Consider the following 21,509-nt stretch of genomic DNA (forward strand, 5'->3'; position numbering starts at 1 on the left):
ACTCAGAAGAAATTATTCAACTTTCATGGAATATCACCTTTTGTTTCTGTTTTGTTTTTTTTGGCTCTAGAAAATCTTTCAAAGCTGTATTGATTCTTGATACTTTTCTATTCTAAATGAATGCAGTTAGCATGGTGTTTTCAGCTAGAATACTCGCACATCAAAATGTATTGTGTTTAAAGAGCTGCACAGGAGTAGAAGTTTTCTAAAAATGTAAAGTTAGAATCAGCACCGTTTGGTATTAAATTTTGATGCAAAACCCGCAAAGATGGAAGTACAACTCTGGTACAGCTTTTGCTTATGTAAAAAAAAAAAGTGCTTTCCTTTGACCATGAAATAGAGATAAGTTGAGAAGTTGGCACATTCAGGAACCAAGCAGTCTAGATTTAAGACCACTCTTTTTGCTGACACAGATCCCACTGGAAAAAACATTTTGATTCTGAAAACAAAAGCTTGCTCCCCTTCACTAGGTTCTTGCATTGTGCTTTTTCCCCCCGCGACATGAAATTCACAAATTCATGCACAATCACTACACATCAGCAACATCCATAAACAGTCAGGCTGATGGTCAATAGTTGGCACATCAAGAATATTTCGGCATCAGCTCTAAAAATAAAGAGAGTGCAACGCTTGCACCCAAACAGTATTGATTGTACTGGTATTTGTTGTTTTGGCTGAAGCACCAGCCCTCATTCTTTGTAAGCTCTTGTTGGAGATGTTCCTTTGTAGAAGATATTTCTGGTATTTTCGGGGCTGCTGCCTCTTTCGGGGATTAAAATGATATTACCTTTTCTCCGAAGTGTTGAGTCACGGCTAGAGGAAATGGACAGGGTCTCTGAGCCGATCTCACTGCCTTCTACAGGGGTCACTCTTATTGTGGTGATCCCATGATGATGATGGTCACTGCCCTCGATGTTGCTTCTTTTCCGATCCCCGGAACTGTAACTGTCTTTCAAAGATTCGCAGCTCTCAGAGTCTCTGTTGAGATCGTTGAGCTCGTATGTTTGGCGAAGGCTCCCTTTCTCGGGGGCTTTCCATTTCCAGGAGCCGCTGCCTTCTCCTTCGGACGGCATTTGGATGATGGGGCGGCTATTCTCAGGATGGGCCTCTACCCTTACAATGCTGCTCGGTTCGTGATCTGTCAAGGTTTTGTAGCGGATCGCTCCTGTACAGGTGACTGTACTGCTATCAGTGCCCTTTGGGCTGCCCTGAAGGACTCCTTGTTGCTTTGACATGGCTATGACCTGCATGATCCTTGGCTGGCTGTTACTTCTGCATCCAACACTCTTCTCGGCAGCTTTTAACCACTTTGCTCGAGCAGAATTCGTTTTGGGAGACATGTTCACATTTTCCTGGGTCTCTTCAGGGATGTGCACAAGCTGGGAAGATCCTGGACGTGACTGAATGGAAACTCTGGGTCCCCCAGAGAGGCCAACACTGTTGCAGCCTGGCATGCTACCAGGCTGAATTTTCAGGTACTGATTGCTTGGGCCATGGTGATCTCCATTAACACCCACTCTAGATGGCTCAGAGCTTGACCTCATTTCAATGGCCCTAGGTGGTGACTGTCCAGAATCGGTTTCAATAACCTGCAGGGACAGCTTCCGACTTTCATTCTTATTCTTCCATTGAGAGAGGAGTTGTTTAGAGCGGGCAGAATCCATGGAGGCATGGATGGACGCGTTCCGTCGAACTGATTCCTCTACGGCAGGTGTGTTGACTCTTGGCAAGGTGTTGCTGAATGTGACCATGTTTTCCTTTCCCATCGGACTTCGTGGCATTATAATCTCTACGTCAGCATTCGCTCTCTTCAGGTTTGTCAAGGAGCCGGTGTCTCTGTGGTTCCTGTTCAACATGTTCTCCACATGATGAGTCGTGATGGCATCGTTTCCACTACCGTTTTTCCCTGGTAAAATTCGATTGGGATCTTGGCTTAGGTCAGGCAAAGGTCTCAATGGCTCTCTGTGTACGTTATGATTGAACATGCTGTCTTCACTTGGCAGAAAGTTCCCCACAGCATACAGACCCTGGTATTTGAAGGGGGGGAAAAATAGAACCCTTTTATGGAAAAGTAAATATGTATAAACACTTCAGCAGAAGATAGTTACATTTATCAAGTGTTGTGGGTATGGAATGAACTCTTAAAACTGCTAATATATCAGCCAAAGATATATAATTTTTTCATAATGGGATCACACATATTCCTAGCAATTATCTGGATCTGTCCCTGTCTTAAGAACCCCGTCTCTGTCTTAAAATCCCTAAGAAATAGTTTCACCAGTAGATGGAACAGGCAAAAGAACGTGAAGACATCCGTGCATATCTCCACCCCTTTATCACATTTCTTCACTTAAGAAAAAGCTGTTAATATCTCAGACCAATTTCAGAAATGTTTAAACGGATAGGCCTTTTTGAGTCTGCCAGCTTTAACGAAAGGTTAATACAGAGGAAGGAAACCAGAATCAACAAAGTCCAGCAGTTCAGTAAGAGCATAGAGAATAAGTTGCCATCAATAAAGAGTACTCATTGAGCATTTTAATTGATCCAAGGATATCTGCATGGGCCCACATGGGAATCCTTTGAAATCAAAAAGTTTGACACTTTGTAGTGGGTCAGCTTTCCACGCACCAATTGTATAATCAAAATAATTTATGGGGGGGGGGGGGAAACAGGAGAAACATAGTGCTTGGCAGTTACTCTTGCTTTAAAATTCTTACTGATACAAAAAAAAAGAAGAAGAGACTAATGGGTACCAAGTTATAGTAAGCACCATATTCCGTCCATGATTCCCAGAGCTCTACGTAAGGCAAGCTGTCATGCAGCAGCGTGTGTAGTTTTGTTCCCGACTTCACCAATTTCATATTAAAGAGAGAGACTGATTTGCTCAAGATTGTCCAAGTGAGTTTCAGAAAGGCTTATAGAGCCCTAAATACATTATGTTATCTCATGAATAGATTATCGCTGCCCTTTCCATTTTTCAAGGCCATCTGTGATTTTTAGAAACACATTGTAGAGAGCCAATTTGAATAATATACAGGAGACATCTAAAACCACATAAAAACTCTTCATTTATAAGACATGTGGGCAATTCTACTCACCAAGTAAAGGGCAATTCCACCCCCAATTAAAAAGCCACAATAAACATCGACTGGGTGGTTTTTGTATTGGGTGATGCGTGTCAGGCCACATATAATCCCGCAGATGATAAAAGCGAAGACTAGAAGTGGTTTCAGAAGTTTAGAGGAGTCGGTTAGCGTAGAATTGAAGTACATCTTTAAAAGAAATACATTTTAAAAAAAAGTTTAGTGACATTTCCCAATGGAATGGTACTCTTTCTCTTCCTGTTTTTTGAAGGAAGGTAATAAAGGAAAACAAACAAAAATCCCTTGGGTTGTTTTGAAAAAACAAACAAACCAGTTGATATGTTGTGAGGTAAGAGTCACGGGTTTTCTCCCTTGCTATTTGGAATTTGGGAGAAAAATGCAACGTGCCAACCATGATTTGGAGTGATAACAACAGTGATGGGAACTATAAGAATTGTCTTATTGCTGGTTTACAAATGTAATTAAAATGAATAGCTCAGTTTCTTGAGTGAATGGGTTGGGAGAGGGACAGTGGCTCTTGGAGATAGTAACGTCCATCTAACTCTGAGAGTGTGGGACCAGGTGAGTCTTCTGACTCAACAGAGTAGAGAGGTGAAAGAATCTCTTTGCCACAGAACTCCGAACTCCATCTGAATAATTTCTCAAGGTGTGAACTGAGCACCTGTCAGTATGAACCAGACTGGGAATTTATTTGGAGGCGTTAGGGAAATTGCAGAGGAAGGGTCAAGTGCTAATGGAAACAAATCAGAGCTGCTTATCCCCACAAAGCCTTTGGAGAAAAGAAGGACCATCCCCCATATTATAATAGGATAACTGTCAGCTTTGGAAGCCATATTGAGACCAGACGCTTCCCTATTGCCACATTTCTGAACCTGGGAAATTGGGAGGGGGGAATTTCTTGGAGTGGATGTAGTTAGATATAACAACATTCTTTTTTCTAAGTCAAGGCCATGTTATTCTGCACGTAAGTGAGGGGAAGTCTCAAGCTGGGACGGAGGGTGATTGGGGCATGTGATGTGATGATGGGTGCAGGGGTTGGATTTGTAGTTTTTACTTATTGCAAGGAAGCCCGGAACTTTTCAGATTCGGGATTCCCCAGATGTGCCAGTTTACTATCCAATCAAAACGGAACTTTTGAGAAGATATCTGTCTCGGAGTCATTTGTTGGAGTGGAGGTTTTCTGGAATGCTGACAATAACTTCAATGATAATCTTGTCCTCCCCACTTCCCAACCTCAACCCTTCTGTGAATGCCATTAGAAATAATCAGATCTGGCATTTCATTCACATCATTGCTTTCTCTATGTTGGAGATGTCTGAATATAGTCTGGATGAGGTGACACCTTAGCTTAAGAGCGGGGAAGAACCATAGTTGGGAGTCCTCCAAACATTTCAGAAATTAAATCATCCATACATTGTGAGAAAGGCTCTTGGCAGTTAGAGGAAAAACATGTGCAGTCCTATGCCATGCCTACTTATCAGTAAAATAAGAAGAGCATGTGTCAAAAGGATTACGAGCCACCTGCTTTCATGCTGAATTTGCAGTGAGTTGGTTTGAAAAATTAAAAGCCTGATATAAATACCAAAATACTGACTAATTTCTGAGATTAATTTGTTCTTTGATGTCTATGGAGATTCTTAGTCATCCAGGCCATGGTTGTCCCAAAGGTGCTTTTCCAAAAGGCAACTGGACTTTCTTTGTTTTTCCTTGAAGACGTTTCGCTTCTTATCCAAGAAGCTCCTTTGGTTCTGTCAGAATGGTGGGGGATGGAAGGATGTCTATTCCTTGCAGTCATCTGGTTGACAGCATTTTCTTTCAAAGCCCTTGAGGCCACTTGGAGATTTATCTGTACCCCCTTGGGATCACCTGAATAGTGCAAATGGATATGGAACCTTTTGGGAACTGTTCAAAAGACAGTGTGGTCTCCTTTCCCAGCAGAGGGGAAGGGATATGACACCGCCTCTATCTCCCGTTTACAACACAGTCCTTTCTGCAGTTCAAGAATATTCCACACCCATTTGCGCTATTCAGGTGATCCCAAGGGTACAGATAAACCTCCAAGTGGCCTCTACAACACTCAGAGGGAGTGCTGATGACTGCTAGATTTAAAATCCTTCCGTTCTCCACCATTCTGTCAGAACTGAGGAAGCTTCTTGTTCTTTCAGGGCATACAATATATTTTCAATCATGAAAATGTCCCTTTCATTTAATGCAGATAAATCCACATCATTTAATGGTGAGAGAAAGAGAAAGTTATAGATTTTTGTGACCTGTCACAAAACGTTTATCTTACCTGGACATTAGTCCACTGAGCATGTTGGATGTTACTTAGGAGTATACATATATGACATTTATATCATTATGACTTGGCCACAGTTCACTATGCTGCTTTTAAAAGTATTTCCTCATTCCAAAGGACAGGATATTTAATAAAAATGGTGTTTCTAACCAATTCTCCTTAATCTCTAATTTTTATATTTCACTTCTTTGAAAAAAATGAAGCTGGGGTGATTCTTCTTTATCATCAGGCTATTTTATACAAGGGAGCAATGACATTCTGATTCCACCCCCCCTCTCTTGTATACATTAATACGAAAAGGCTTAATTACTCACCGAAACATACACAGCTGCAAATGCTGCCAGGGTGGCATGTTGTGAAGGAAATGACTTTCTGCAAAGGAAGGACATTCAAATTAAATTTCTCACTGAAAAGACATTCTGCTAAGCCTGATTTGAAAATAACTTAAAGCATCGGGTGGTCCAATTTGGATGCCGTGTTTAACCTACAAGCCTGTATATTCTGAGAAATTATTATTACATTATCAGTTTGGGAAAAAAAAGACCTTTTGGTATTTTGTATAGAATGACTTGCTACAGCTCACATTAACAAACATAATAGACATTTTGACTGCACTGATTAAAATCCTGAATGAAGAAAATTTCCAATTATGACAGAATGAGCATTGCATAAAGATTTGGGAATAGCTCATTTCTTGCCATTAATTTTCTCGGTGACTGGATAAGCATTGCATCCGTCAATTAAAACTCTTTAATCCACTGCCCCAAAATTGGCAGCAGAATTCCTCTCCAGGATTTCTATCAGTGCTGACTTTGATGATTTCCTAATAATCACCGCCCAGTTTTTTAAAGATGTAAAGAAATAGACATCTCAGAAAAGTACTCCGAGTCTTGATCCATGGCGATGCTGGCAGTTAAGATGTTCATCAACATAAAGAAAATCTAGAAAACCTTAAATCAGTATTTCTTAAAATGTGGTTGAAGGACCTCGGAGTCCCTTACCAGAAACTCTCAGAGGGCCACAAAATCAAAATTATTTGTCAGACATTGAAAATATTTGCAAAGATTAAAACAATGTTACTGTTGTTACTGTTTTTAGTTCCTTAAAAATACAGGTTTATTTAATATGTTAATGTTTATGTTAACATCTAACATACATTTAATATGCTCAATATTGTTTATTTCATAGGTTTTAATGTTGTTACTTTAACATGATTCTATAAATAAATATTCTGCTAATACATCAATTTTAATTTTAAATATGGTAAACATTGATAAATGTAACCTACACAATCTAAAGCTCTTTCAGGGTCCTCTATTATTTTTAAAAGTGGAAAAGGGTTCTGAAAGCAGAAGCTCAAAAAACACTGTTTCCAAGGATTGATGGAAAATGTAAGCACTTGGGCGGTTGTTAGTAGATAGGGGAAAGGTGTTTAACTAATTATTTCATTTAAAAAAAATATTGTGGAGTAATATTTTAAGATTTGTCTCTCTAAAAACCATTAAAAAACTTAATGGTTGTAGTGAATATATCTCCAAAAAGCAACATTTAGGATTTGCTTCTTTTTAATCTAGCCAACCTTGGCTGATCTGCAGTGTTGAACCTGGTTAGGACTTGGATAAGGATAAGGACCACTTTGGATAACCTGAAGATCCCTGGTGGTGCAGTGTTTAGAATGCAGTATTGCAGGCTAATTCTGCCAACTGCCAGCAGTTTGATTCTCATTGGCTCAAGGTTCACCTAGGCCTTCCATCCTTACGAGGTCGGTAAAATGAAGACCCAAATTGTTGAGGGCAATATCCTGACTCTATAAATTGCTTAGAGAGGGCTGTAAAGCACTGAAGTGCTATTGCTAAACTGTAAGGTTGCTGAACACATTTTGGAAGAAGGCTGTGGCAAACCATTTCTTTACTTTTGTCAAGACAACGATAGTGATATGTCCATGAAGTCACTTAAAATCAAAGTCTACTTGAAGAGACTTAGATGCACTCAAGCAAAGTCTAAGATGGATCAACACTTATGCATGAAGATATTTGTACATGAAAATTCTCACTAGAGAATACACAATAACCTATTCTGAGATAGGCATTATTTAAAAAAATATTGAAGCAATCTCAAAAATAATTACTGTAAATCTGGGAAATTGAAACAAGATTTTTAAAGTTTTTTTTTTCATTTTGAAAGAACTGAGGTTAGACTGTCTTCTTTTAAAATTAGACTTTATGTATTGATTTTCTCTGAAAAAAGAAAGCCTTGTGCCTCATATAGCCTGCTATCTGCAAATGCTATTACAGTATCTAAATATCTGTTTATAAATCACTTAATTTTACGCATGATGATTACTCTTGGAATCAGTTCAGATAGAATAATGGATGCACAGAGAGGTATTCGCATCTCCTTTGCAAATTCTAAATGTGTGTTTTTCCTAGAACATTATATTACGCACTTGGGGGAGAGAGCACAGGAGCAGGAAAATATCGTTCAATTACCGCCAAGGCCTATTTTTAGGGAAATCTTTCTCATGATTGCAACCCATTTTGTTGACAAAATTACCTCTTTTTCAGTAAGACACAAACCCCTGCAATTGTAGCCCATTTACTCACTTCCATTTTCAAGCAACTAAAATGTCCATCCATTTTGTAACTATCCTCACTTATAAAGGTAGTCCTTGACTTACAAACATTCATTTAGTGACCATCCTAAGTTACAACGGCACTGGAAAAAGTGACTTATGACCATTTCTCAGACTTATGACTGTTGCAGCATCCCTATGGTCACGTGTTTACCTTTGGGTGCTTGACTAATTCACATTTATGACAATTGCAGCGTCCTTGGCGTATGTGATCATAATGTGATCACATTATGTGACTTTCTGACAAGCAAAATCAACGGGGAAGCCAGATTCACTTAACAACCGTGTTACTAATTTAACATCTGCAGTGATTCACTGTGGCAAGAAAAGTCGTAAAATGGGGCACGACTCAGAATAACAAGTTTCCCACATAGCAACATAAATTCTGGGCTCAATTGTGGTGGTAAGTTGAGCAAATTTTTGCTATGAGAACCAAAAGCCTTAAGGAGAGCCATTGAGAATTACATCAGTTTCTCCCTGTAGAATTCTACCCTCTTTATTTTTTATTTTTTTTAAAAAACAAAACAAAAATACAAATCTCTATTTACATTAACGGTGTTCGTGTTGTTATTAATACATACATCTCCTTTTTATATGTAAACATCAACTCTTATTTCTATCCGCCACCCATTTGTACCACCTATCCCAAACCGCATAATAGTCCGAATCATCTTTGCCTCTTAATTCCATTGTGAATTTATCCAGTTCTGCACAATCCATTATTTTTTGTGTCAAGTCTTCTTCAGATGGTATCTTTTCCTTCTTCCATCCCTGTGCGAAGGCTATTCTCGCTGCCGCAGTTATGATATGTATAATGATGTATCGGATTACCTTGCTCAATTTTCCCTTAATTATTCCTAATAAGAATATTTCTGGTTCGAGTTCTAATTTGTGATCTGTAATTTCTAATAACCATCTTTGTACCCTCATCCAATATTTTTTAACCTCTGGACACTGCCACCACATATGGAAGAACGTTCCTTCTTTGTGCTTACACTTCCAACATTCTGCTTTTGTGTTTGGATACATTTTGGCCAGTCTTGCTGGGGCTAGGTGCCACCTACAAAACATTTTATATTGATTTTCTTTAAATGCTGTTGAGAATTCTACCCTCTTTAATCTGTTTCTAAATACACCATTTCTAATATATGGCAAAACACAGCCAAAGGGTTGATCCACATTAACACAATCGAAATAAGAGGAAAAAAGACCAGCTGCCTTTGGTTCATTCCAGCACTGCCTACCTGTCTATCAGTCCAACAAAGGTAATTTACCTGAAGGTAGCTACCTTCGTCCCAGCTAATTTTGATACTAATTGTAGCTATCAGGCACCACATCGTGCTACCTAAAACTGGAAGGGAATGATGGAATGGACACTTGGGCATTTCACTTCCTGCTTTTGGCTAATAATTAAATTGGCAGCTATGGTAATGCATTAGGGTTGTAGCTAAGAGCAAGGTAAGAGAAACTCAGTTATTTCATCACCTCTGCTGTGATGCCAATGTCCTTGGATTCTTCCCAACTGTCATCCTGAAAAAGCCATTTCAACATTGACCAAACTACATTTTTTCCCATATGATTTCAATCAAAACCTGTAACCTATAAAACTGAGACTGCAGCTTGAGTCTTTTCTCTTCGTCTCTTGCAGCCTCCTTTACCCTGTGAGTAACATTTATATATATATTAGGCCTTGCCTTGCTGGTGATGGTTGCAAGCAACTTTAGAAGTCATTTTTATCTGAAGAACACACTAAAATATTCTATGTAAATTACAGAGCAAAGGGTTGCCATGTGGAAAAGCAAAATATGCAGACAAATACTACAATCAGAATGACAAGGATGCATATAGATGATGAACAAGAGATAACAAATACTGAATAACATACAGCTAAATATATTTCTAACCTGCCATCATTGATGATAATAGGATCAGATCCTGAGCAAATATCCTCCACGATGTAAGAATTTTCTGAGCACGATACGTTGAGGGAAGTATAATTAGGTTTGCATACAGTCAGGAAATACGGTGTCTGATATCCAGTTGACAACTGTATGATATCAGTGACGAGTGCGGTAGCACAAAGGCCAAAGATATGGACACCTAGAAATGAAAACAAAATAATAATAATTATTGCACTTTGGTCAATGGAAAGCCAAATGGGTCGCTAAACACCCAGTTATAGGAAGACATGTAAATGACCCCACAAAAAAGGTGCTAGGCTGTGAACTACCACATGAACAACAGACAATGCTGAATAGAATTCACACGTCACATGGCCTCTGGTGGCGCTCACTGTATAAATAGTGCTTAGTATCTTCCCTTCCGCATGACACAGGGTCCCACATCAAACTGCAGATCACATTGTGACTGTCTGTAAACTGAGGGCATATATTGTTCCTGTATTTGATTTTTTCAATATAAACAATATTGCGCTTCAATGGTTAAATGGTCTAGATCAGGGGTGTCAAACTTGCCACATCACATTGCCGTCATGTGATGTTTCATGACATTTTTTCCCATTTGTGGAGCTGGGGTGGGTGTGGCCTGCGGGCAGCCAGTTTGACACACCTGGCCTAGATATTGATATTAGAATGTAGATCTTCTTGACATTTATATATTATTGGGTTCTACTAATCTAGTTGAAATGTTGATTTATATTGCTAGTCCATGTATATTCCATATGATATGATAACACTACGACCCATAACTTTAGTCAAACAGACATATTGTTTATTCTAATTTGGGACACCAGCTGATAATCTATAGACTATGGTCTAAATCTGCACACAGAGTAAAATGCCAGCTGATAATGTAATGTGGTAGTACTGTAGTTATTTCTCCATATACCTATATTATAATTCTGAATCAGACAGCTTCTTTTTTGCCAATCCACATGGTGAGTACTTCAACCCATACAGACAAGCAAGCATATAGATTGAGGTGAGACAGCCATCTTGGATGGCATATATTCAGTGAAGGTAAAGCTTCATCCAGGTCCCCACAGAACTCCGAAACCCCATCAGAAAAACTCACCAACAAATCGGACAGCTCTCCTAAGGAAAGAGTTGAAATTGCAGCCGCCTGCGTTGATATTGGCCTCGGCTCCAATTCCATTCCGGCGTTTGGAAAGGCAGCAATAGAGAATGCTCTCACCTACCATAATCTGCAATGACAAAAGCTGGGTGCAAGGTAACTGTGGCAACAGTTTGAGCAGGGTCTGGTCCAAATCAAAGCACTTACATGTAATTATCGTAGTGCGAATTTCATTCACCAAAGTGTGGATGCTTGAAGGTATATATATTTATGCCTGTATATAGCACGTGCATGTGTGTATTATGTAGGTGTTTGAGCAGATATATATTTTCTCTTGAGAGCAGGCAACAGAATTTCATTTTTAATGTAGGCCAGTGTGCTCAGAGTAAAAAAAAATGGCAATAAAGTTATCTTACTACATCACAGGTAACTCTTAATTCACTTTTCTGAGGGCAGGGAATATACTGCATGTTTACATGATCTTGTTTGCAAAAGGTACAATCAGATCTGTTGACTGAAACAATGGTTGATCTAAGATCTCTTCCAGCTCTCTGACATCGGTTGATCTAAGATCTCTTCCAGCTCTCTGACATTGCTAGTGGATAATTGGATTGAAAGCAGAGAATGAATATCTTCATATGTACAAACAAAGCAAAGTGTGTTTTGAAACTTTGAGAAAATGGAACTTTGAGAAAATTCCTGTCTCGGAGGTTTGGTGTCGGAGTTTGTTTTTCTGGAAAGCTGACACAAAGGGGTATATACTGCTATTACCATGAAACAATATGTTAGTTTCAAAATTGACCTCTGAGGTAATTAACTTTGGGAGAAATGCTCAGGGTTACTAAATAAATTTTGAAGATTTGAACTTAGTTTTAGACTGAAATATTCCTTCTCTTGCTTGGATTTTTGTAGATGTGTTGGATTATACCTGCTATTGTTTTGAGAGGTCAGTGCTCATCACAGAGGTCAAGTCTGGGCTGAAATTACCTGTTTCACTTTGTATTAGCTTTACAGAATCATGAAAACACTACTCTGGGTTGGCAATTTTCAACATTAGCTCTGACTATCTTTAATACATTTTTAGTAGCACTTCTACTGCTTCTCCAGTATTTTCGGCTTCATTTCCATTCACTTCTATCACATTTGAGTAGCTAAAGAGATTTGACTGGTGTTTGGCAATTTTGTCCCATTGAGCATGATATTGGCAGAGGCCCATAACCGCCATTTTGTGAGTAGCTAAGAAGCAACTACTTCTTCTTCTTGAAGAGAGCAACTTTGAGATCTCCACAGCTCAGATAAGAAGTTGATTAGATGGCTGGAGGAGGCTTTTTTTTAAAAAAAAAACACGAATGAAGATGTTTCCAGAATGGCTTAAGCAATAATTTTGGCAAGGAGGATTTAAGGGTGGGAATTGTTGTGCAACACTCCTAGGGAATCAAACTGGCTTGAAAACTGCATTACTATCCTCCAAATTATGGTATCAACATTCAGCGGCAAATTGAGGAGAAAATGGGCAGTTTGCTTCTATGAAAACTTCTCTTCTCATTCTTATTTTAAGCAATTTAAAATGTACTTCCAAAATTGGCTAACTTTGCATCAAGTTTGACAGCACAATCACAGGGAGCGATACCCAGTTCTTAGGCCACAAGCATCTTATCTTGCAGTAGTAGAACAACAAAAGTAGTTAATGGTAGGTAAGTGAAACTAACTGAACAGGGTCCGTGGTTCATGAACTGTTCTATGTAACCGAATTCCTTAAGAATATCAACAGCTTGGCCTAGCTTGACTGATGTTGTGGCCCCCTCCCTCCCTATTTTGCTGAAATTGGAATGTGATTTAATTTGGTTCTTCTAATGTTTTGTTGCTATTTATTTATTTAATTTAAATGCCACCCATCTCATTATCCAAAGCTCCGGGTGGCCTATCTTTTGCTCACTGTTATCCAACAGATCTTACTATATAGTTGACAGAGGCGGCTGTTCCTCTTTTATTTCTCTCCAACAGGTACGTTAGTTAGAACTGCAGCCTTAATTGCCCTGTACCGAGTGAGAAGCATGAATGAACCAGCTCTGAATGAACCAGCTCTCAATTATTCTAATGGCTATCAACTGTGCAGCATGATTTAGATTAGCTAGAAAGCAGGAAACCATGGGATTTTTTGCTTTCTAGCTAATCTAAATCACTGTGGTACTGCTTTGCCTTCACCCAGGAGGCTTCCCTGAGGCCCAGTCAGGGGTGGTTTTCTGGAGGAGTGGGGAGAAGTGGCCTGAGGGCAGAGCTGAACCTTCCTTAGGACTGAAGCTTCTATTTTTCAGTGCAGACTCAAGTAGCAGATTGCAGAAAGGTAGATCTGTGATACTGCAAGCAACTCAATCTGCCTGTCTGCTTTGCCTGATTTTGGGTAAAAGTTGCTCTTTTTTTAAATTAAAAAAATCAATATTTACATAAATAATTACAATATTTACATATAAGCCAGGCCCAGCCAGTCATGTGACCACCAAGCCACACCCAATCAGCAAGCCACACCCACCCAGTCACATGACCAACAAACCACACCCACAAATTAAGCCACACCCATGGAACCGGTTGTTAAGAAATTTGAATCCCACCCCTGAGTATTCCCCAAGTATTTTAGGTAAGAAGTCATGCAAAGAATCTTTTTGACATTTCATTTTTAAAACATTAATTAAAAATTATGGAGGACCAGTTTTAGAAAACCGCTGATGCACTAGATCTCCTGGTATCTTTGTAATTGAGAGGGCAGTAATTCGACATTACTGCTCGGCCTTCTCTCAGCTGCTCTACCTACCTTAATGGATTTCCCTTATTTTCCCCCACAGCAAAATAAGGATGGTGAAGATGGTATAATTCCACCATAATGTAGATAGTAAAGGGAAACTTAAGGGATTTAGTAAGCTAAGTGCTATTGTCCAAATCACCTTCCAATAACATAATGGGCCTTGATACAGCCATTATGGTGGTGGGACTTTGATCAAGAACAACTAGTGTGATTGAAAATTAACATTTTTATTTTTACAGAATTCTCAATTGCTTTCAGTTGTTATATATGAAGATCTCTCTTGGAAGGAGCATAAGTCAAGCCATGCAGCTATTGATTGGGGTTTAGATACTGAATGCTTTTCCACAACACGATTAAGCAATTTTCCAGCTTTGCATATAACAGTGAACTGTAAGCTAAGCTGAATGGGCTGGGTTTATGTTTGATCTAATGTTAATGAGCTGGCCTAGAAACCAGGAGACAGTGAGTTCTAGTTCTGCCTTAGGCATGAAAGCCAGCTAGGTGACTTTAGGCCAGTCATTCTCTTTCAGCCCAGCTCACCTCGCAAGGTTGTTGTAGGGAAAATAGGAGGAAGAAAGAGTGTGAAATAGATATGTTTGTCACCTTAAGATACTTAGGATTGAACAAGGGTGGGATAAAAAAAAATCTAATAATTAAATAAATATGCCAAGTCACAGAAACACTAACCAAGTTTGAAAGTAAACATGGCTGAATAAGCAGGGAAGTATTTAAACTGATCCAGTGAAGCATATAACCTAGCCTAAATTTTTCTGGCAACTGATTCTTCTGTTTTGTCTATATGTTCCAATCCATTATTCTTTCAAATTCAAGGGGATATACTAAAAATCTGTTATATAACCTCGTTATGAATGCCAAGATTTAGCCTTGATCATATAAACCAGGATTAAAAAGAACTAATAATGTTTGACTACTCCTCCAGCTGTTTCTTTCCTATCCCGGGGAGAGCACTCCTTAACAAGCAGCTTTTCAGAATCAGCTGCCCAAATCTGTCACCACTGGATCTTTTTGACTATAGGTGAGCAAAATTCACCACGGGGCTCTCTGCAAATAAATCATTGGATCAATTATTGAAGATAGGAATTGTAGATCTGATGATCTGGTCTTCTGCTAATGGGCTGACACTATTCTGAGCACCTGCAAAACACAAAACAAATAGGACAAATGGGAAATTCTCTAACTCACCATAATGGCAGGAGCAGCAAAAGCCAAACTGAGCAACATCAAGATAGGAACAGCCTCCTGGGAAGGTTCAATGTATGGCATACTCAAACTTCTATCATAACAGCTGAATCCGGCATGTACTGGCTTGAAGACATCCGTGAGTTCAAGGAAATAGAGACTGACAACAGAAGAGGCCAGTATGGGCAGCTAAGAAAGAAACATGAACGTTATTATTATTATTATTTTTTAAAAAAACATGAATATATTTCAGCTCTATCTTGAAGGTTTGTATATTAATAGTGAACTCAGACCTTAAGAAAGCTTTAGCATAGATCAGGGGTGTCCAACCTTGGCAACTTTAAGACTTGTGGACTTCAACTCCCAGAATTCTTTGCTGGCTGAGGAATTCTGGGAGTTGAAGTCCACAAGTCTTAAAGTTGCCAAGGTTGGACACCCCTGGCATAGATGCAACCACACACAAGAAAATATTTGGTTGCACAGTAGGACTTCCCTTAGCTGCCCTTCCTCATGTCACTTTCTGAGTAGACTCTAATGTGCTATACAGGATAGCAAGAGCACCGCTTCACAGTGTTTTACAGCCCCCTCTAAGCGGTTTACAGAGTCGGCATATTGCCCCCCAACAATCTGGGTCCTTTACCAACCTTGGAAGGATGGAAGGCCTAAGTCAACCTTGAGCCAGTGAGATTCGAACTGCTGATAGTTGGCAGAATTAGCCTGCAATACTGCATTCTAACCACTACCAAAGGGATCTTTCACCAGCAATTTAGACCCAGTGGCAGATGAAAATATCCATTTCATGTTCATAGACCAATGTTTTTCAACCTTGCTTGCTTTAACCTCTCCACACAGCTTTAAGGTACTAAGGATGAGAAACACTGGCATAGATAGTGTGAATGTTAAAAAAGGAGAAATCAGTACGGTCCTAAGAACAACAAACTTTGCTAAGGAAAAGGGAGACAGTGCAAATTCATCAAGAAATTCTTGAGTAAGGAACACATATGCTCAATGGCTACAAACAAAAGAGTTTTGGGACCAAAATAAAAATGTTAGAGACCAAGTATAGAATAGAATATCTAGGAAGCTTTTGTTTCAAGTCTTCTTTGTATCAAATTATTTGCCCTGATAACCCTGGATATGATTCAGGAAATGGTGCGTTGATAATGCTAGATTTGATTTTGTTAAAAGTATGCATTTTAAAATTTAAATCCTCTATTGTGGATTAAAATGAGTTATGTGCAGCTTAATTGTCTGTCATAACTTCATTAAATCAATGTAAATTCAGAATTCTTAAGTGGGGCTAGTCACATTATTTTATTAATTTGGCATTTTATTAAGTTTGCTCATATCTTCTAAAGAAATTGAGAAATGCAATAGGAACTACAATAAAACTGAAAATCACAATATATAATACAATATGAATAGTAAAACAATGATTAAGCTCTACACTGAATACCAATATTAGCTATTGCATATTTATACGCAGTTCTCCTGCACTTATCATTCAGTATGGGTCGGTAGTTACCATAGCTCTTGGGCTCTATAGCAATCCAGTTGAAAGCAAATATACCTGTTCCAGGATAATGTTGCAGGATCCAATCTGAGTCAATCACCAGGACCAAAGGTTTCGTCTTCCAAGCTTCAGAATCATGCTGGAGCCCATGGAACTCATGGAACTTCTCTCCCACCAGAATGTAATTCACGCAGATTGGATCCTGCAATCTAGTGAATCTTGTAATGTGCCCTTTCTCACAAAGTCTCTATTTGATAGCACTCTACTTAAAAATATTTCTGTCCAAGTCTGATTAAAATATTTAATAAACACACAGGGTGGAAGAATGGAGTCCTTGAAGTCATCTATTCACACCTGGGCAATAGGAAGACCAGGTACACTCATAATCTAGTTAGAGTCTTTCCCACTCAGGTGAGGGATATATATTTCTAGTTAAAATTTAGTCACTCTAAATTTGCATCTACACAAATTTAATCAGAAGAACTCCAGTAGCAATTCTTCCAATTAACAAAGTTTATTAAAAGGTACAGTTTTTTGTGAGCCACATAGATGAGCTCCATCTTTCCATCCATCCATGCATCCATTCATCACTGGTCAAGGCTAGCATCTGGGTTTGAAGCCAAAAATAAACCAATCCAGCAAAATTGGTGTAAGATAAGAGGAGTATTTTCAAATTTCATCTTGTATGCAAAAGCATGTAGCCATAGTTTAGACCAGGGGTGTCAAACTGGTGGCAGAGAGGCATCTCGTGCAGGCCACGCCCACCCCAGCTCCACAAAGGAGGGGAAATGTCACAATATGTCACGTGATGGCAATGTGATGTGACACATTTGACACCCATGGTTTAGACCAACTGAGAGTTCTAATCTATATTATTCATATATTCTAAGCTACCGGTTATGATAAATTAATAATATGCATTTTAGTTATCCAAATGTTTATCCCTCTCCTCCCAAAAGTCTATTCATCTTGCTGAAAGCAAATGCCTGCATGCATACATTAAATTCTTTATTAGCATAAGTGTTCATGTATCTAAAGTGCCACATCTGTGCTATTTTTTTGGGGGGGGGGCATCTGCATATAGTTTTCTCTAATACATGCATTTTGAATTAATTTTTGACACATTTTATAAGCACATTGTCCTTGTAAAATTCTCATTTTAGATTTCTTGAAAGCTCACTCATCCAGATATTCAAAACATCTGACAGCCCTTCATCAAAATGGATGTTTTGTAACATTTATTCCAGTCCTCTTTTATTCATGATTACTCACAATTATAACTCAAAGAAGTTTGATGGAGGCATATTTTCAAATAAATTACATAATACCTTAATGTCCTTAAAAACAATTCCAAGTAGATGTAGAAGTGAATATAGTGAGCCTTTAGCCATTATTGGGGTGGATGGGTGGATGTACATACATATATGTGTGTGTATGTGTTTTTGTGTGTGTGTGTATAACAACATTTAACCCACCTTGGCTTATTTCAAAAAAGGTCTAAGCACAGTCAAAGTTGGCTTATATTGGGTAATATTTGGATAAAAGTTAACTAAGTCTAAGGCTGGTGGCAAGTTGATAAGGAAATTGAAAACATTAAGTCCAGACTCCTAAGGAAACAGATTTTTTTTAAAAAAGGGAAATGTCAAATCACTTCAATATTGTTGCCAGGAAAACTGCAGGAATATGACTATGAAGACTCCAGGAATCAAGCTCTGCTTGAAGGACATTTTATCTGCATTGCCACATTCAATGCCCTGTTGGTTTTGATGATGGTTGGTGATGGAGGAGAGGGGATTGTTTACCTACTGGATTTTATTTGAAGCATTGATTTATGAATTGAGATGAACACTGGAATGTAATTGTCTCATGGCAAATCTGTTATTTATGGTGATTATATACCCTATTAATACACTTTTGGAACAAGTACTATGGGTATCAATTCACAAAGTCTTACTATTTAATTGAAATACAGTGATTTTAGGGGATGTTCCTAATAGTTGGTGAAGGCCAAACCTTATGGGTAATAACAAAATTTATCGTACCAAATACTGGAAAATATAGCAGATGCACATTGTTTTGCTATGGAAACAAGCAATAGTAGATGTCATAGCGAAGAGAAAAATAGGAAAAAACATAATTTTTCTAATGAATTTGACCTTTATTTGATTATATCCTTCCTTTTGTATAACTCAAGGTGGCATATGTAATGCTCCCTCCTCCTCCTCCTCCACCCCACAATAATTCTGTGAGTTGGGTTGGGCTGGGAGAAAGAGAGTGGCCCAAAGTCATCCAACCAGCCTTCATGGCTAATGGTGGCCTAGAACTCACTGTCTCCTAGTTTCTAGGCCAGGGGTGTCAAACTCGATTTCATTAAGGGCTGCATTAGGGTTGTGTTTGACCTCAGGGGGCCAGGTGGGCATGTCCAGCTCAATGTCACTCGTGTCAGGGGCACCTGTGGTGGGCCGGGCAGGGCTGGGGGGGATCCATTTTTGCTAGTAGTTTGTTTTGCTAGCACTATGCACCCAAAACAGGCTCCATTTTCGGCTGTGACAGCCTCTTGCATCCCTCTGCCAGCAAAAAGGGCCACCCTACGCAGTCCCCCTGAGCTCCATTTTCGCTGGAAGAGGCACTGCAGTCTAGTCCTTTGCTGTTTCCAGGGCAACCCAACGGGCCAGATCTAAGTATCCTGCGGGCTGTATCCGGCCCACCAGCCTTGAATTTGCCCTTTTTTTTCACAATTATACTTTTTTTTTTTTTTTTTGAAAAAATTGGGAAACAAAAAAAAAAAAAAAAAACACTCCAGTTCTAGGTCAACATCTTAGCATTACACTAAGCTGGTCTTCCGTTAAAACTTTTTATGATTCAAATTTCATTACAACTGTCCCATAAAGCTCATCTAGATAACCTTATATATACTGTATATAACTTAGAAATATATAGAGTCAATTACTTAATGTTGAAAACATTTTGCTCAAATCTTGTGCTCTTTATTTAACACCTCAGCCATGATTGATAATGATGCTGAAAGCCTAAAAATAGTTTTTATTGGTACACATTGGGCCAGTCTACAATGGTACATGCTTCTTCTGCCCCCACCCTGCTAACTGAATGCCTTCCTTCAATCAATCTATCTAGAATACCTGCTCTGTGATGTCACATATGGCAGTGCTTGGTGTTGTCATGACAAAATGTCCTCAGCTAGTTCATTTCATTGACATAAATAATGGGATAAATACATAGGTCTGACATCATGCAGATACTTAAAAGGAATAGGATCATACATGAATGTGAAATGGCTTCATTCCGGTAACTGCTTCTTTCACCCACTGCTAACAATCTTCCTTGGGGGATTTTTATAGAGTTCTTCCTGTCCTGCCACATGAAAGTGTTTATCAGAAGATTGGGAAGATGAAATTGGGATGTACTGCCAACCAAGCCCAAGTCCCTCCCCACAATCCCATTAAGGTTCTAAAGCAGGGATGGGGAACGATGGCCCTTTTATGACTTGAATTTTGGGAGTTGGAAGTCCAAAAATCCTAAAGAGGCCAACTCTGCTCTAGAGCATTGTTTCTTAACTTTTGGCAGTTTTCAGGTGTGTGGACGTCAACTTCCAGAACTGAAATAGCATAAAATGTATTTTTTGGTGACTGTATATTAATGTATATACCATTAACAGCTTCCTTAAACCACAACTATTATTCACCTGTCCATCCATCCGTGCATCTATCCATGCATCCATTCATCAATGCACCCACTCCATTCCTTTTTCCTGACTATAGTACCATAAATGGTGAAGCATCTTTATGATAAACTATGAGAAGGCAAGTTGCAGCTCAGCTTAGATAATGTCACCTGCCCAGCCTAGGGACAAATATAAGAATTCCTATATGAGACCAGTTCAGGCCTAGTTAGAATATTTCTATCTTCCCTGTAACCTAATGCAGGGAAAGAGGAAAGGGGAATGCCAAAAAGAGAAATCTCAAGACTGTAATTTAGCTGTACAACACATGGAACAAAAAAGCAATTTCACATTCATGGAACAGTGTATCTGTTTCCCTTTTTGGAAATGTCACTGTCTTGGCAATTGTTGGAGAATATTGCTCAGCATCTTCCTATCCAATGCTACTGTGTGTGACATGTAGCAAACAGGAAGAAATTCTTATGCAGAAAGGAAGAAACATTTTCACTGAACTGCCTTTAATTTTAAAATAGCTTTTTAAAAAAGAACTTTGCAAATTCATATCTTTAATAAGATACCATGGTTAGAAGCACATAGGTTACCTCTAAGTGAATGAAATATCAGGCAACAGCGACCATAATTTCCTAATATCACAGGACTGATAATGTTACAAATTCTTGCTGAAGAATACTTCATGATGTTTTTTAATACAACTAGGTAAGACAAGTAAGATAATTATGTTTCAAGTACACAAAGAGAAGATGATTATTTGGTAGACTAAATCCAGTAATTTGATTTAGTTGTGAATATACCCTCATGCCAAACATTTTAGTCTTCCCCAACCTAATGCCTTCTGGATGTGTTGGGATTGCAATACCCAGAGTGTACAAGTAATTCTCAACTTACAACAGTTCATTTAGTGACCGTTCAAAGTTACAACACTACTGAAAAAAAATCATTTATGACTGTTGTTCACTTACGATTGTTGCAGCATCCCTGTGATCATGTGATAAAAATTCATTTTGAATTGGCAACTGGTTCATATTATTGTAATGACCCAGAATGTAACACAAATGTAACAAAATCCAAAACGTAAATAAATGTCCTTTAATGCCTCCAACTTGGCCTCACTGTTCAATAATTCTCAGTTGGAGATAAAAAAGATACTCAAAAGTAGTCTTCAAAAGAAAGCAATACAGTCCAAACTTAATGAGCAGATAGAGGTGAAATAAAAAACCAAACAAACTAC

The 21,509-nt window shown here is 38.7% G+C and overlaps 1 protein-coding gene across 1 annotated transcript in view; it reads right to left on the reverse strand.

Moving 5' to 3' along the window:
- Nucleotides 1-309: 309 nt before the first annotated feature.
- Nucleotides 310-21,509, reverse strand: part of PLPPR4 (phospholipid phosphatase related 4) — a 36,731-nt gene continuing 15,531 nt past the window's right edge. Inside the window, exons 2-7 of the mRNA XM_087960617.1 lie at nucleotides 15,072-15,257; nucleotides 11,069-11,198; nucleotides 9,940-10,135; nucleotides 5,718-5,775; nucleotides 3,099-3,272; nucleotides 310-2,027 (exon numbers count right to left, since the gene is read on the reverse strand). Coding sequence (XP_087816743.1) covers nucleotides 690-2,027; nucleotides 3,099-3,272; nucleotides 5,718-5,775; nucleotides 9,940-10,135; nucleotides 11,069-11,198; nucleotides 15,072-15,257 — 2,082 coding nt within the window. The 3' untranslated portion in view covers nucleotides 310-689. The remainder of the gene's footprint in view (nucleotides 2,028-3,098; nucleotides 3,273-5,717; nucleotides 5,776-9,939; nucleotides 10,136-11,068; nucleotides 11,199-15,071; nucleotides 15,258-21,509) is intronic.

The sequence above is a fragment of the Notechis scutatus genome, chromosome 3, assembly GCF_049901735.1.
Source record: "Notechis scutatus isolate UNSWTSFEM ecotype Mainland chromosome 3, rNotScu1.2, whole genome shotgun sequence".
Classification (NCBI taxonomy): domain Eukaryota; kingdom Metazoa; phylum Chordata; class Lepidosauria; order Squamata; family Elapidae; genus Notechis; species Notechis scutatus.